We start from the raw sequence: 14,103 nt of genomic DNA, 5'->3' as shown, positions 1-14,103 counted from the left end.
GATTTTGCTGAATAAGTGAAGGCCCAGAACTTTCTGATGCCTGGATTCATTTGATAAGGAATCATTCAAAACTGGAAATGACATTATGAAAATGCAGGTAGTCACTCAGTCACTGTACATGTGCCCAGTGAAGTTTTTGGGTTTTTTAGTTTTAGAATTTCAAGGGCATTTTTCTGCAGTTTGGTCTTCAAGATGGCTTGTACATGGTTACATATAAAATAGTGTATAATAAACAGCCTGCCCTCCCAGCCTTGCTATGCTGTAAGGAAGCACTTTTTTGATGTGACAGCTCACAAATATGTTAGGACACGCAGACACACACACATTGGCTAAATAAAGCGATAAATAACTTTTTGTTAGAAGATACACAGCTGCTGGAAGGTAAGCCCCCTACAGGCTCCTGACCAACATGGGACTTTGCATTTCCCCACACATTTCCCCACAAACATGGCCTCATTCCCTCAGGATGGGCTGGCTGCTTCTACCTCTACCTCTCCGACACACAAAAGCTCAACGAGGACAGAACAAGAATGTTGTAATAACTTTATCAGGCAAACCCGAAGAACACAAAAAAATGTGTAAGCTTTGAAAATCTCTAGATCTCTTCATCAGGCAAGATACTACTGTAAAATAAGTTTTTTGGGGGAGAGGTGGAGGATCTGGGAAAATGGGAAAGAAGGGCTAACTGGATGTTGTTAAGCGGGATGTCTGCAGAACTCCCAGCCTGAAGGTTATATGGAGCAGGATGGTTTGCAGACATTCAAAGTGGGCTCTGCAAGAGTTTGGTGCTCCAAGGACCTAATAAATATATTACACTCTGTAAGATTCCGCTTATAGGCAGTGCAGGTGCCTTTGTGTTTTCATCCTTTTTTAAAGGCAATCTCACCTGCAGAGGCAGGCTTGTTAAGGCAGGTGGAAAAGGCAACGTGCTCCCAGACCCTGCAGTGCACGGGTCTGTCTGGTGCAACGACTGACCCCACTCTCTCAGCATTCAGAAAGGTCGTCAAGCTGCATCTTTCTAATGTGGCTTTTCAAATTCCTGCTATTGTTTTGGAGACTGTTTTTAATGTTTTACTTTCTATTTAAGGACGTCTTTCTAAATCTGTTTCTAAGCTGCCTTGATTTTTGTTCCCCCACAAGAATAGCATAAAAGGGGTTTAAATCAACGATGAATACATATAATGCACACACTAGCATCCACCCCCCCCCCCCAACCTAGCGCTCCCAGGCTCAGCCTGCAGTAAGTGGGCAGAAGGAGGATGCTGTTCACACTTACCTACTACATTGCTTTTGTATTTCTCATAGACCTCGCGTACCTTCCGGTAGCGGAAAGCCAGCTTCCTCATCCAATCCACTCCACCCTGGACACCTGCTGAGCCATGATTGGCATTGCTTCCTGAGCTGCTGAAGCCATCCGTGGAGAAATTATAGTTGCTGGGGGGGAAAGGGGGCACACTTTGGGTTACAGATTCTGACAACTACTCTTGCTGAAAGAGGGATTCCAGTCCTCCCACTGCACATCTCCCTGCTCTTGAACACCCCAGACTCTGTCCTCAGCCCTGTTGATTCATTGCTCTTGGTGCTCAGAACCCGGAACACTTAATTGTCTTTGTGTGATCAGGTTTTTGATCCTTGGAAGCCTATTCATATTCCCAGACCAAGGCAAGCCTCTATAGCTCAGCTTCTGCTCTCCCATTATATTAAGTCATGATGACAGAGATGAAATAGGGAGTTTTCCATGGGCAAGTTGCCTTGGGACCTTTGGAAGCTACTGCCATCAGAAACACTTATTCAGGATGTTTGAAAGACCAGTAGTAGAACCCAAGCTATGCATAGGTCAGGTTCCAGATTCAATCAATGTCATCCTCAAGTAGAATCAGGGAGTAGATGACAAGACAAACTTCTGTAGGAGTCTCCTGGAGTGCTACTGGCACTCAGGAGGTGACAATACTGGGGTCTGAGAGACAGATGCTTGATCTGACAGAACACAGTTTTCTTTTAAGCATGACATGTTTCTGTGATCATGGCTTTTCCAATGCAATACTATTACTCTCCTTAGCCCTTGGGCACAATAAATAAAAAACACAAGTAGATCACCTTAAATCTTGCCCATTGTCATCTGATGCAACGTCTTCCACATGGACTTGGTCACACTCCTGCAATGAGAGTAAATAAAGCACAAGAAGCTGCCTTATATGGGGTCAGACTATTTGTCCACCTAAGCCCCTTACTGTGTATTCTTATTAGCAGTGGCTCAGATGGACAGGTGTCTTTCTCAGCACCTGCTGCCAGACCCTTTTTAAATGGAGGTGCTAGAGACTGCCTACAAAGCAGGAAGACTAACCTGAGCTCTGATCCACTCCTGATGTTAACTCCTCATAGATGCTCCTTATGACTTGTCTGGATTTACTCTGAGTTTTATTTTATACTGTAGTTTTAAGCATTTCAATTTTATACTGCATTTTATGGCTTTAAAGTGTTGTGAACCACCCAGAGTTCAGATTCTGCAATAAGTACAGCAAAGATGCTATAGGATTTTTTAAAATCCCTGTCTAATTTTTAAGTTCAAAGGCCTTTGGCTGCCAAAACAGGAGCTGTACTGTTTCGTGCCTCTAAATCAGGAGTTGGAAGAAAGGTTCAGATGTTTTAGAACTTCACCTCTCAGCATTCTGGGGCACTGGTTATGCTGGCAGGGGCTTCTGGTTGTTGAAGTTCAAAACATCTGGACAGTTAACTTTTGCCCATCCAGGAACATGGGCTGGCCACTCCCGAGTTTGATGCTGTTCTAAATAAGCATTCTAAATGTTCTAAAATGGTTTACCAGGCAGTACCTACTTAATTACACTTAATATTGTTAGCAAGAAAATTCATAAAACCACAAGTCAACTGTATTTTAGAACATCCATCCATCCATCCATCCAATTTCTATTCAGACCAGTAATTGAAGCTCTTACATAGCAATTAGTAGACCTAAGTTTTCAGGGTCGATTTTGGCTGTTTTATTAGAATCCCGAGATCCACCACTTGGAGCCAGATGCAAACAGTGGCTCAGGACAGTGTGAAATGAAACACAAGTCGCATCACCACTGGCCATGCTGGTTGGATGCAGCAGAAGTTGGGAATGAACTATACCTAGAAAGGTAGAGACACCTCACCCCTGCAAAGAAGTTGCTCTTGGATTGGTCTTGCTAATTACAGCGGAGTTGTGCTTTGAAGCATGTAAGCCCCAAGCTATGACAGTCTGGGCTGGCTCAGTTTGGGCACTGAGCCTGGCTTTCCTTCTAGCACTGTTTCAGACCTGCCTGGTGCCACCAATTCCCTTTAAAACACCTGTTCTTGGCTGTGGCATCCCAACACATCTGCTTCGCGGTCAGGATCAGGAGGAGAATACATACCTCTAAGTCATTGAAAAATAAGTGTGTGTCTGCCACTTCAAAAATCATTTCTTCCATACTCAATCCAGAACCAATTACTAGAGTTGGATCCTTGAAGTGAGAACAGAGGAAAACAATCAGTGTGTGCAGGTGTGAGTGCGTACGAAGCTTGCGGAGGAAGAAGTCAGAATTTCCTCATAAAAGGAAACACTTCTAGAACTTGCAGCTCACTCCTCGGCTATCGCCCTGTGTAACGGAGCAGTGAAATGCAAAGTGTAATAAATGCAAAGTGTAATAAATGTTTCTAGCTACTCTGGCTTAGAACTAGGGCTATACTACTGAGGCAGCTATCCCAAACCCACTTCCAGAGAAGTAAGCTGCACAGGAGTAAGCCTAGAACAATCCAGGCCCCAGGATAGTCTTAAAGATAGCAAGGCTGAAACCCTGTACACATTCAGCTGGAAATAAGCTTCTGAGTAGATATGCAGGGGGCTATTCAATAAGCTGCTGTTCTGTCAATGACCTCAAGGCTGTCCATGAATGGACACAATGCCAAAGCAGAAGAGAAAGAGGGAGGGAAGAAGAAAATTAAGTACAACCAGTTAACTTAGAGGAAGGTAGAGTCAGTTCTAGGACAGGTGGTACCAGATGGCTGTTGAATGGATAGAAGGGTCTGATGGAAACCAAGATGATAGAAGGGCCTTAAGAACACAAGAAGAGCCATGCTGAATCAGACAGATAGTCCATCCAGTCTAGCGCTCCATTCACAAGGTAGCAAACCGGCTGCCTGCCGGTTATCTTGAGCAGGAAAGATAAGAGTTCTGTCTGCCTTAGCTCCTCAGCAATTGATATATGCAGGCATACTGCTTATGATAATGGAGGAAACACATAGCCAGCAAGGCTAGTAGCCATGGACAGTCTCCTCTTACAGGAATTTGTCCAGTCCCCTTTCAAAGACATCCAAATATAAATAGATACATAAATTGGTGGCCATCACTACTTCCCATCTCAGTGAAATCCATAATTTAACTATGTGCTGTGTGAAGAAGTTTTTTCTGTCCTGAATCTCCCACCTATCAGCTTCACTGGATAACCCCAGGTTCCAATATTACGGAAAATATCTCTTCACTTTCTCCACACCATACATAATTTTGTACACCTCTATTACGTCTCCTCTTATTTGCCTTTTTCCTAAGCTAAACAATCCCAGTTGCTGTAACCATTGCTCAAACCCCATCATCATTTCAGTTGCCCTTCTCTGCACTTTTTCCAACTCAGAAGTGCCATTTTTTGGGGTACAGTAACCAGAATTGTATATAAAGTTCTAAGTGCAGCCACTCTAAAGATTTGTGTAAAGGGAGTATGAGCTTAGCAGTTTTATTTCAATTCCTTTTCAATTCTGCTAACACAAAGTCTGCCTTTTTCACAGCATTTGTGGACTGGGCCAATATTTTCATCAAGCCTACTATCCCTTTCATGATCGGTCACTGCTAGCTCTGAACCCAGTAGCCTATCCTTGAAGCTGCGACCTTTTCTGTCCCAACATGCATTGCTTCACACTTGTTTAATCGCTTCCTCTACAACAACCAGAAGAATGATTGCTGATGGAAACAGCTCTGGGAGGCGAAGACTCCACAGCAGCTGAAGGAAGGGTCTCACTGCTGGAGCCCTCCATGGGTTCTTCTATTCGGGCCACAGTGGTTGGTCTCTCTGGTTTATCATAACATATGAATCTAGCAAGTGCAGTTTATGCAAGAGTTCAACAATCCTAAAATCATGGTTTATGTGAGAGGGTTTTCATTGGGCTTGCACAACAAAAGCCACAGCAACTGCCCACCACAGCGTGAATATTCAAAAGAGCGACTGGCACACACCCCGACCGACCATTGCAAGGATCATGCGAACCCAGTCTGCCTCACTTCTTCTGAACACCATCCACATTTCAATAGTGCAGAAGAGCAAGTTTGCAATACTGACCAGTGGAACATTCAGAGATTCTACATAACAACTAAAATATCAATACCTTCCCATATTTCTGGGCATAAGATCCTGTGAGAAGAGAATGAAATATTATGATGGTCTCATCTAAGTCCCACAGAAACACTCGCTGAGGAAGAAAGAACAAACAGGGGTTAATTTTGGAAGGTTCCACCCCCCCTCCCAGTTACCTAGAAAACCTCCTCATTGCAGCAACTTAAACAGACCTGCTGGCTTACTTAAGGATCTTAGATCGAGACAGGAGAGAGCTTTGTGTCTCTTATATGAGCCTAATGACACCACACTGAAATTTCTTTTTAGATAGAAAGCCCAGGAATTTGGGCCCTGGATCCCAGATCTCAGGTTTTCAAGGTCTGGGCTACAGGATTGCACCATGTTCTCAGGTAATGTGGGATGGAGTATGCCCAGGACCTAAAGCTTTCTGTGCATGTTCGTGGCATCAATTCTTCTAACTGACAGAGTGTGTGATACCCCTGAACTGGTTCTCCCTGTTATAAATCGTAGGTGGCTGACATTCTGCTTTTCCTTGGTCAACAAAGCACCTTTGTTGGAAGAGCTCTCCCATCCTACATACCCAGTTACATCAGCCTTCCCCAACCTGGTGGCCTTCCGAGGCATTTGGACCGCAACTCCCAGAATTCCCATCCAGCAGGGCCATTGAATGGGAATTCTGGGTGTTGCAACTGGAAGGGCCGAGGTTGGGGAAGGCTGAGTTACATCACCACAGTTAGCCACGGCCACCCCAGAGGGAGCAAGAGCAGTGTCACCTTTGTGGTCCTGTTTTGCCATACTAACATAGCACACTGAGTTGTTTAAACAACCCTGAGTGCCAGGGCCATATATCATGAGAATAACCAAGAAAAGAGGCATTCCTGGTTTGTTTTGTTTTTTTACAATGCCAGATGTAAAGGGAAAGCGATGAGCATGGCCCACAGTGTGTTTGCCAACTCCGACTTTACCCTGGCAATTCTTCAGTAAAATGTGCTGCCATTGCTTGCAGATTCTAAAGCTTTCATTCACAGAGGTCTACTATCTAGCACCAATGGCACCAACACCACTGGGGTTGGTACAAGGGACCCACTTAGCAGAATGCACAGGAAAACTCTACAGTGCAGCAGGACTGGCTTTGCACATTTTGAAGTGTAAGAGTCCACATTACCAGCTTAGGAGAGGAAGCATAAGAAAAGAGGGGGGGACCATAGGACCATTAAGTCCAGAATCTAAAACTGCCTAATTGCATCACTGTCTGACCACCCCCATCCCAGCTTTTTATGCAAGCATTCTCATGCTTTGGAAGGATAGAAATTAGGAAAGCTGAACACCCACCTCAAGTTCGTTGTCCTGTGGCAAAGAGTCTGCTTTCCTCTTGCCTCTATTTTTCCCAGTCACATTCTTCCGAGTCTGCTCATCTGCGTCTTTACTTGGTGCTGCTCTGGGTAGCATTGGGTTTGCAGAGGGATCTCCTAAGGAAAGGAATTTTATGTGATTTGTACAATTGCATCCTGTCCTTCAATACAGCACGTGTGATTTGTGTAAATTGGTAACATCTAAGAGATGAACTTTTATTACATGAAAGTAATACAGCAGCCAACAAAACCATATACAATCCCATGCTATTAAACTACTTGTAAACAGCACAAGAATTTATTAGTTTGTAATAAAAGTTCTTTGCCTGACACTGAAACACATCAGACTGCTGATTTTAGAGTGCTGAAGAGCACATTCCAGGAGAAGCGTGCCTTGACCAAAAAGGCATCAGCATTCAAATGAAAGCAGCACACAGAGGACATAGACATAGACAACCTAGGTGTACAGGTAGGTTGTGATGGGAGCAGGCATGCCTTCAATGACCCAGGGACCAATCACGTGGCAGGATATAAAGCTAAAATAGATTAGGTAGGCAGATAAGCAACTGATTTGGAGTTACAGACAAGCAACAAGGTAGTCAAACTTGCAGATGACCCCAAATAATTCTGGGCAGTAAAAACGCGAGTGAAATGCGAAGAGCTCCAAACTGAGTGAATGGCAACGAAGTGGCAAATGTGAATGTATGCAAAATCATGCACACTACGGAAAACCGTTCTGACTTCTCATATGCATTGATGGGGCCTGAATTAGGAAATACGTTTTCCTTTGTGGTGGATGGTGCAATGCAAAGGCAAATGCAGTATACAGCAGCTGTGAAAATCGCAGACCTGATGCTAGGAACTGAACATACAACGGGCACTTTCATGACATTTTTATACAAGTATCTACAGTGTAGCCACACTTAGAATATGTTCTATAGTTCTGGTTGCCACATCTCACAAGTATTGTATGTCTTAAAAAGGTGGTGAAAAGGGCAAAATGAGCCAGACACTGAAAAGCTCCCCTGTAAAGGAACATTATAACATTCCTGCTGTTTTTGCTTAAAAGGTAAGTAAAGCGGGGCGGGGGGGGGGGGGACATGATTGATTACAGTACGTATAACAAACGGTGACATTCCCCAGACCCACCCCTCGTAAGACTACAGCCCAGGATAATTCAACGAAGCTGGTTAGTGGAAGATTTAGAACACAGAAAAGGAAGAACTCCGCACATTTTGCAGAGATGGCGATGTAATTTGCAACTCCTGGAAGGGAACTGCACAAGATAGACAGTGTACTACAATGAACACAACAGAGGAGAGATCCAGGTTCATATCCACACTCTGTCCAGAAACTGACTGTGGTGACCTTGGGCAGCTCACTATCTCTGGACTTAAACAAACCCCCAGGGCAAACACAGGGATAAAACAGGGAACAGGGACCTGGTGTTGGGAACAGTGTTGGGAACAGGGACCTGGTGCCAGGAAGCTTGTGCAAATGACCACTGCTAATGATGTGATTGCTGCTTTAGGCATTTAATTTCCTTCTGACATCACTATTTACAATCCTCCCCCTCTGCTACCATCAGTGCTGCTACAATTTCATATAAACCTGAAATCCTCCATAATACTGCATGCATCTGAAGAAGTGGGCTACAGACAACAGATGCTCATATCAGAATAAATGTGTTAGGTTTTCAGGTGCCACAGTGCTCTTTTTGCTGTAAGAGACTAACACAACTATTTTCTGGAATATACGGCCCTTCGCACCTTGGAAGAAAGGAGGGATGGAAAGGTTATTATTCCAGTCTCCGCTTTACCTTTATGGGATTATTGTCACTCATTTTATGTATTAGCAACATCATGCTGATGATGTGTTTTATTTATTTGTTTCTTATTGTGTTACAGGACCTGTAAACTATTAGAATAGGTTAATAGCCCTCTCTCTCTCTCTCACACACACACACACACAGAAAACTGGGGCCTCACAGGACTGAGGAATGGGGTGGAGGCAAGCGCTCAATTCCAAATAAAGGATCATGCACTGAATGCACCAACACTCTGACATTTACCTCCTCCTTATAATCAAGCTGTGCTCACACATCCTACCCTCTTCCCTCCAGAGGCCCGCATCAGGAGCTCCACGCAAGCAGGACGAACACACAGAAGCACTTTCCAAGCAGCCCGCTCCCCATCATATTACCAGAGGAATGTCTCTGCGCCATCTGAGCAGGCACCATGGCATTTGGTTTTTCAGAAGGATATGTGGTGGTTCCTAACGTGGTGCTCTCTGCGCTGCTGTCTGCTGGTGCTATAACTCCAAAGCCTGAACTTGGGTAATATGGCTGGTACTGACTTTGGCCGAGGATTGTGTACGTAGGATACTCCTGTTAAACAGTAAAGAGTCGAAGAGGGCGAGCAACAACAAAATCACGATACTTCTCCAGAATATTGTGGGGGTCAGTAAAGAGTTCCATCACCAGACTGCCTAAGTTATCAAAATATTATTAACTTTCAGACCCTTCTGGTTTATTATTTTATCTTGCCTCAGCACAAATGAGGCTTTTGCAGTGGAGACTCAGACCAAAGGAAGAAGAGTTTGTCTGGCTTTGTCCACCCCGGCACTGGCCAGATCCAGCGCTTGGCTTCCACGGAGTGGCTATTCTCAGACCATTTCCTGGGATCCATCTGTACAGTCAAGGTACAACTATCTGAATGGAGTAACAAAATGTAATTTATTCCAGGTAGGGTAGAGGAGACATAGTCACATCTAAAAGTAATAAATGGGTTTCATTTAGATAGAATTTAGCTCGGGACTCTTAAATTACAAAAAACAACTCGGCTTTCTACTCTAGGCCCTTCTTCATAAAGGCCCCAAAAAGGCTTGCCATTTAGATAAACAATGATTTTTTTAAAATCCTTAGGTTTGGAAAAATTAGGCAATTTGACCAAGGTCACAAAGAAAAAGCCACAAAGGGAGGAATGGGATTTAGTTAGATCCCCAACTCTCAGGAAGCAACCACAAGATCATAACCCGCTATGGAATGAAAATAATGAGCTGGATCCTGATTAAAGTTGTGGGAGAAGGGGATTCAAACAATGATCCACACATTCAAGGAATGAAGGACAGGGGTCACAGGACTGGGCTGCCTAGCCACCTCCCATCAGCACACCTGTTATCCATGCCTACTTCAGGCACAAGAAGGGCTCCACACAGGTACACATGTTAAAGTCCTCCATGTGAGAGGACATCCCAGAGAGTGTGGCAGATGCAGTATCTGCATGAGCTCATGGCCACGAGAGACACTGGTGGCAGAGAGGGGCACAGACAGTCCACGTAGCCCTGCAACCCCCTTCCCGCATTCACAGACGGCTTAAAAGGGGGATCAGACAATCAGATGGAGGATGAAGCTACTCGTCATGATGCCTACAAATTACCTCCAGCATCAGAGGGAGTATGCTACTCAGTACCAGAGGGAGACAAAAGCAGGGTGCTATCGCAGGCATGTTCTGATGGTGGGCTTCCCATCAGGACATCTGGTTGGCTTTAGTGCAAATAGACTGCTGGTCTAGACAGGCCTTGTGTTTGGCTCTTCTTATGTTCTATGTTCCTTGAACACGTGTGTGGGAGTCATCTGAATTTCCCTTAGGTTCATCAAGCTGCACTCCCATTAAATCAGTGTAAAGAAGTAGCCCTGCATGATTTCAGTGGGACCAAAATTCAATTACCTTAGTCTGGATTGCTCTGCCTACAACAATAGCATTTGGACATTCAAATTTGGAATCCATTAAATTCTCATGTAACAAGAAAACACACCCCATTTAAGAGTTTTCAGTTTTAGCTGGCCATCTTAAACAAATTTACTAGGGAATAAAGCTCAATGAGCACAGTGGGGACTTGCTTCCAGCTAAACATGGCACAGTATTACAGAATGCAGTCTGAAAAATAAATTTTGGTTCTTTAATGGAGTATAATAGGTTTCATGCAGGTTTATTTCTACAGGGGAGAGATGTACCTGTTGAGAGATGCTGGCTACTGCTGATGCTGAAATACTGACAGCAGCTGAGGAGGTGGAAACGGAATTGGCATTGGTACTTGAAGCTGCAAAAATCAAGAGAATGGCTGTGTGTTAATACATTAGAGTCAAGTGCGACTGGAGAAGACACTTGTTATCTCCAGCATTCTTGGTCCCAACTGCGTTTCTTAGTCAAAGAGGATGGCTCAGAACGAGTGGGATGGTGGGCGAGAGACCCTGCGCTGCTCCACTAACAACGTAAGAAGAGCTCTGCTGGATCAGACCAGCGGCCCATCCAGTCCAGCATTCTGTTCGCACAGTGGCCGGCCAGCTGCCCACAAGCAGGACAGGAGCGCAGGAACCGGGAAACACAGACGTATTCCTCTCACAACCATCTGCCTGCTACACAGAGCCAAGTCGGGAATGCCCCCATTTTTGGAACCGAAGCCTTCCAAGGTTCTGCTGCATTTGGGGGGTATTTAGCTATGGGGAAATGAATTGGTCCTTCCATACTGTATGTAATAAACCAGGTATTCCTCCCAATGAATGACAGCATGCTGGATCTAGGACTACAATGCAATCTAATGCATCTCTACTTAGAAGTAAGTCCCTTTACATTCATCAGGTCTTATTTGCAGGCAAAAGGGATTAAATTACTGCACAGAGGTGCCTTTGCTAATCCATGTGAAAGGGCAGTCGTGACTGAAGCCCCATTGCTTTTAATGGGGCCCAGGTGTGCCTACAACCAGATGCTTTGGCCTTCAACTTCCATCATCCCTCTCCACTGGCTATGCAGGCTAGGGCTGATGGAAGCTGTAAGCTAGAACCGCTGGAGAGCTACAAGTTGCCCACTCTTGCTCTAGAACCAACCAACCATCAACACCATAGCCAACTTAACTGGTAAGTTCCAGCAAAGGTAGGCTGTTAAGGAGATCTTAGTTCAAGTCACCATTCTCTCATGAAGCTCTCTGGACCAGTGACTGCCCCAGAGCCTAATGCTACTTCACAGAACTAGAGTTATAACAGGGCCACTGCAAAACAGGAGGTATCAGCATGCCCGAGCAATGCAGAAGTAGAAGGTCCAAGCAGCTTTCCAAAAAGGCAAGCAAATGAGGCAAGCAAGACAAAACTGAGCATGCTCAGTAGCCACAGCTGGAAAAGGGGCACAGAGGCCTGGAGTGGGAATGCAGTAGACTACCTAGAGCACAGCTGGCTAGCTGGAACTCTGACCATGAACCTATCTGTTAAGAGGGTGAGGAACCAACAGGAATGTTCACTTCATGTCCCAGTTCTATTAACAGCAACAGCAAACAGCAGCAGTAGCAGCGGCAGCAACTTGTTGAGAGTCTTAGGAACTAAGACCTGAATCTAATACATATTTAGGCATGATCAAGCTGCCTGGAATCATGGCAGAATAAGGCCAGGGAGCAGAATGGAACAATTGTTCCGTAGACAAGAACTGCAATGTTAGACACGTCATCCACTGGATCCATGTGAGAGGTGTTCCCGTGTGTGCAGCAGTGGAGCAGTCATCGCACAGAGGGATCTTAATGGAGCCGAAGCAAACGGTGTAATCCCTGAAACAGAAGACCTACTTCAAACACAATCTAAAAAGTACTTACTTTGGGGAAAGCAGCTATATTAGTGTTGAAAATCCTTCCAGGAAGAAGACTCCCCAGTTCACATGCCAGTGTTTTATAGCAGACGGCTCATTTCTACGATAAGCAGAGTGCCTCACCAAAGCTAGACTGAGTCCAGTGAGGGTATCTTGATGCTTTCTATTCTCATTAAACCAGTGAAAAAAACACATCCCCACCTCCCCGCAAAGTGATGCCAGCAACCCATGGCACGTGTGTCGAGGGTGGCCCAGTGCAACGTCCAGCTACAATGCAGCACAGCTGTGGCCTTCCTCATATTGCTCCATAGTCTCAGAGATTCACAGTCACCTATTTTTAAGGCTGACTGGCACAATGACATGGAATCTCTCTAAACGAACACCCCAGTCTTTCCCAGTGGCCTCCATTTTTATCTTCCTTGCAAGAGGTCAGGATTGGATATCTTCAACATCTGCTCAGGGATACCAAGAGTATGCTTTTGCAATTAATGTACCATCATGCATTAGAGCCAGCATGAATCCACATACCATCAGGGTCACATTTTCATTTTTTTGGAGACAGATGCATATTGATAACTAGAGTGAGTCAGGAACCACAGTCTGTGGATGTTGTTTTAAAGCGGGGCATGTATAAACAGAAACTAAATATATGTCTATGAAATCGAAGGTTTCTTCTTGGGACTGAGTTATTTTCTGGTACAAAGTGGAGGCTATTATATCTACCTGTATGTGTTACAAAACAAAAGCATGATTTCAGCATAGTCTATAGAAAAAGGGTACAATTTTACCCTTCTGTATGACAACTGGTTAACCTACTTTGCATGAGAAACTTGCAGCTCTCTTCCAGCTTTCAAGAAGTGCTGGGAGGAGGAGGAATCAGGTAAATGTAAAGGTTTCCCCTCGATATTAAGTCCAGTCATGCCTGACTCTAGGGGGCGGTGCTTATCTCTGTTTCCTAGCCAAGGGAGTCAGCGTCTGTCCGCAGACAGTCTCCGTGGTCATGTGGCCGGCATGACTAAACACCAAAGTGCACGGAACGCTGTTACCTGCTCACCGAAGTGGTACCTTTTTATCTAATCGCATTTGTATGCTTTCGAACTGCAAGGTTGGCAGGAGCTGGGATGGAGCAACGGGCACTCACCCCGTTGTGCACATTCGAACCGGCGACCTTTCGATCAACCAGCCCAGCAGCACAGCGGTTTAAACCACTGTGCCATTTCTATCCTAATTGAAACTTTCACCCCAGAGAGCACTGTGGAAGAGGGAGGTGCAGCATAAACCACTCCAGCACTTGCACTTGTGGATGGAAGGACTGCATAGTTAACAGTTACAAAGGACACATGCAGCAGCTCTAGCAACAAGGGAAGCTGAACTTCTATAGGTGCCCACTGTAAGGTGGTCTGAGACTGAAGCATACTTTGGCACAAGGAAGAAAGAAGGGAAATAATCCTCTGCTAGAATCAGCCAAGAATGTGCATAGATTATAGGCTCAGGAACTCTCTCTTCCTCCTCCCTTCCTGTGATCTGATTCCCTTGCCCACTTCCTCATTCACAAGAACCCAAGGGTGGTCTTGCATCCAAAAAGAGCAAACTGTTGTTACTCCACACGGTTTGCCTCCCAACCAGAATTGGAAACCATGGGTTGACCTGTGTTTGCAGTATCCAGAACTGTTCAATTACGGTTACTAAACTGACATTAAACCATAACGATCCTCACTTGTCAAGGTGATCACTTGATATTGCAGAAACCTTCCC

The 14,103-nt window shown here is 44.9% G+C and overlaps 1 protein-coding gene across 6 annotated transcripts in view; it reads right to left on the bottom strand.

Annotated features, from left to right (window-relative positions):
• The window catches only part of EYA3 (EYA transcriptional coactivator and phosphatase 3), a 36,754-nt gene that overhangs the window by 3,555 nt on the left and 19,096 nt on the right, over positions 1-14,103 (bottom strand). For 5 of the 6 annotated variants that reach the window (XM_044434954.1, XM_044434955.1, XM_044434957.1 and 2 more), the window contains 7 exons: positions 10,734-10,819; positions 8,921-9,104; positions 6,699-6,835; positions 5,398-5,481; positions 3,396-3,485; positions 2,098-2,156; positions 1,277-1,434 (listed from right to left, as the gene is read on the bottom strand). In XM_044434954.1, the coding sequence (XP_044290889.1) occupies positions 1,277-1,434; positions 2,098-2,156; positions 3,396-3,485; positions 5,398-5,481; positions 6,699-6,835; positions 8,921-9,104; positions 10,734-10,819 (798 nt within the window). The remainder of the gene's footprint in view (positions 1-1,276; positions 1,435-2,097; positions 2,157-3,395; positions 3,486-5,397; positions 5,482-6,698; positions 6,836-8,920; positions 9,105-10,733; positions 10,820-14,103) is intronic. The other variant, XM_044434959.1, reaches the window with a different exon arrangement.

Source organism: Varanus komodoensis, unplaced genomic scaffold (genome assembly GCF_004798865.1).
Source record: "Varanus komodoensis strain SLA01 unplaced genomic scaffold, ASM479886v1 scaffold29_1, whole genome shotgun sequence".
Classification (NCBI taxonomy): Eukaryota; Metazoa; Chordata; class Lepidosauria; order Squamata; family Varanidae; genus Varanus; species Varanus komodoensis.
The sequence above is the reverse complement of the archived record's forward strand: the minus strand, read 5'-3'. Positions and strand labels throughout refer to the sequence as shown.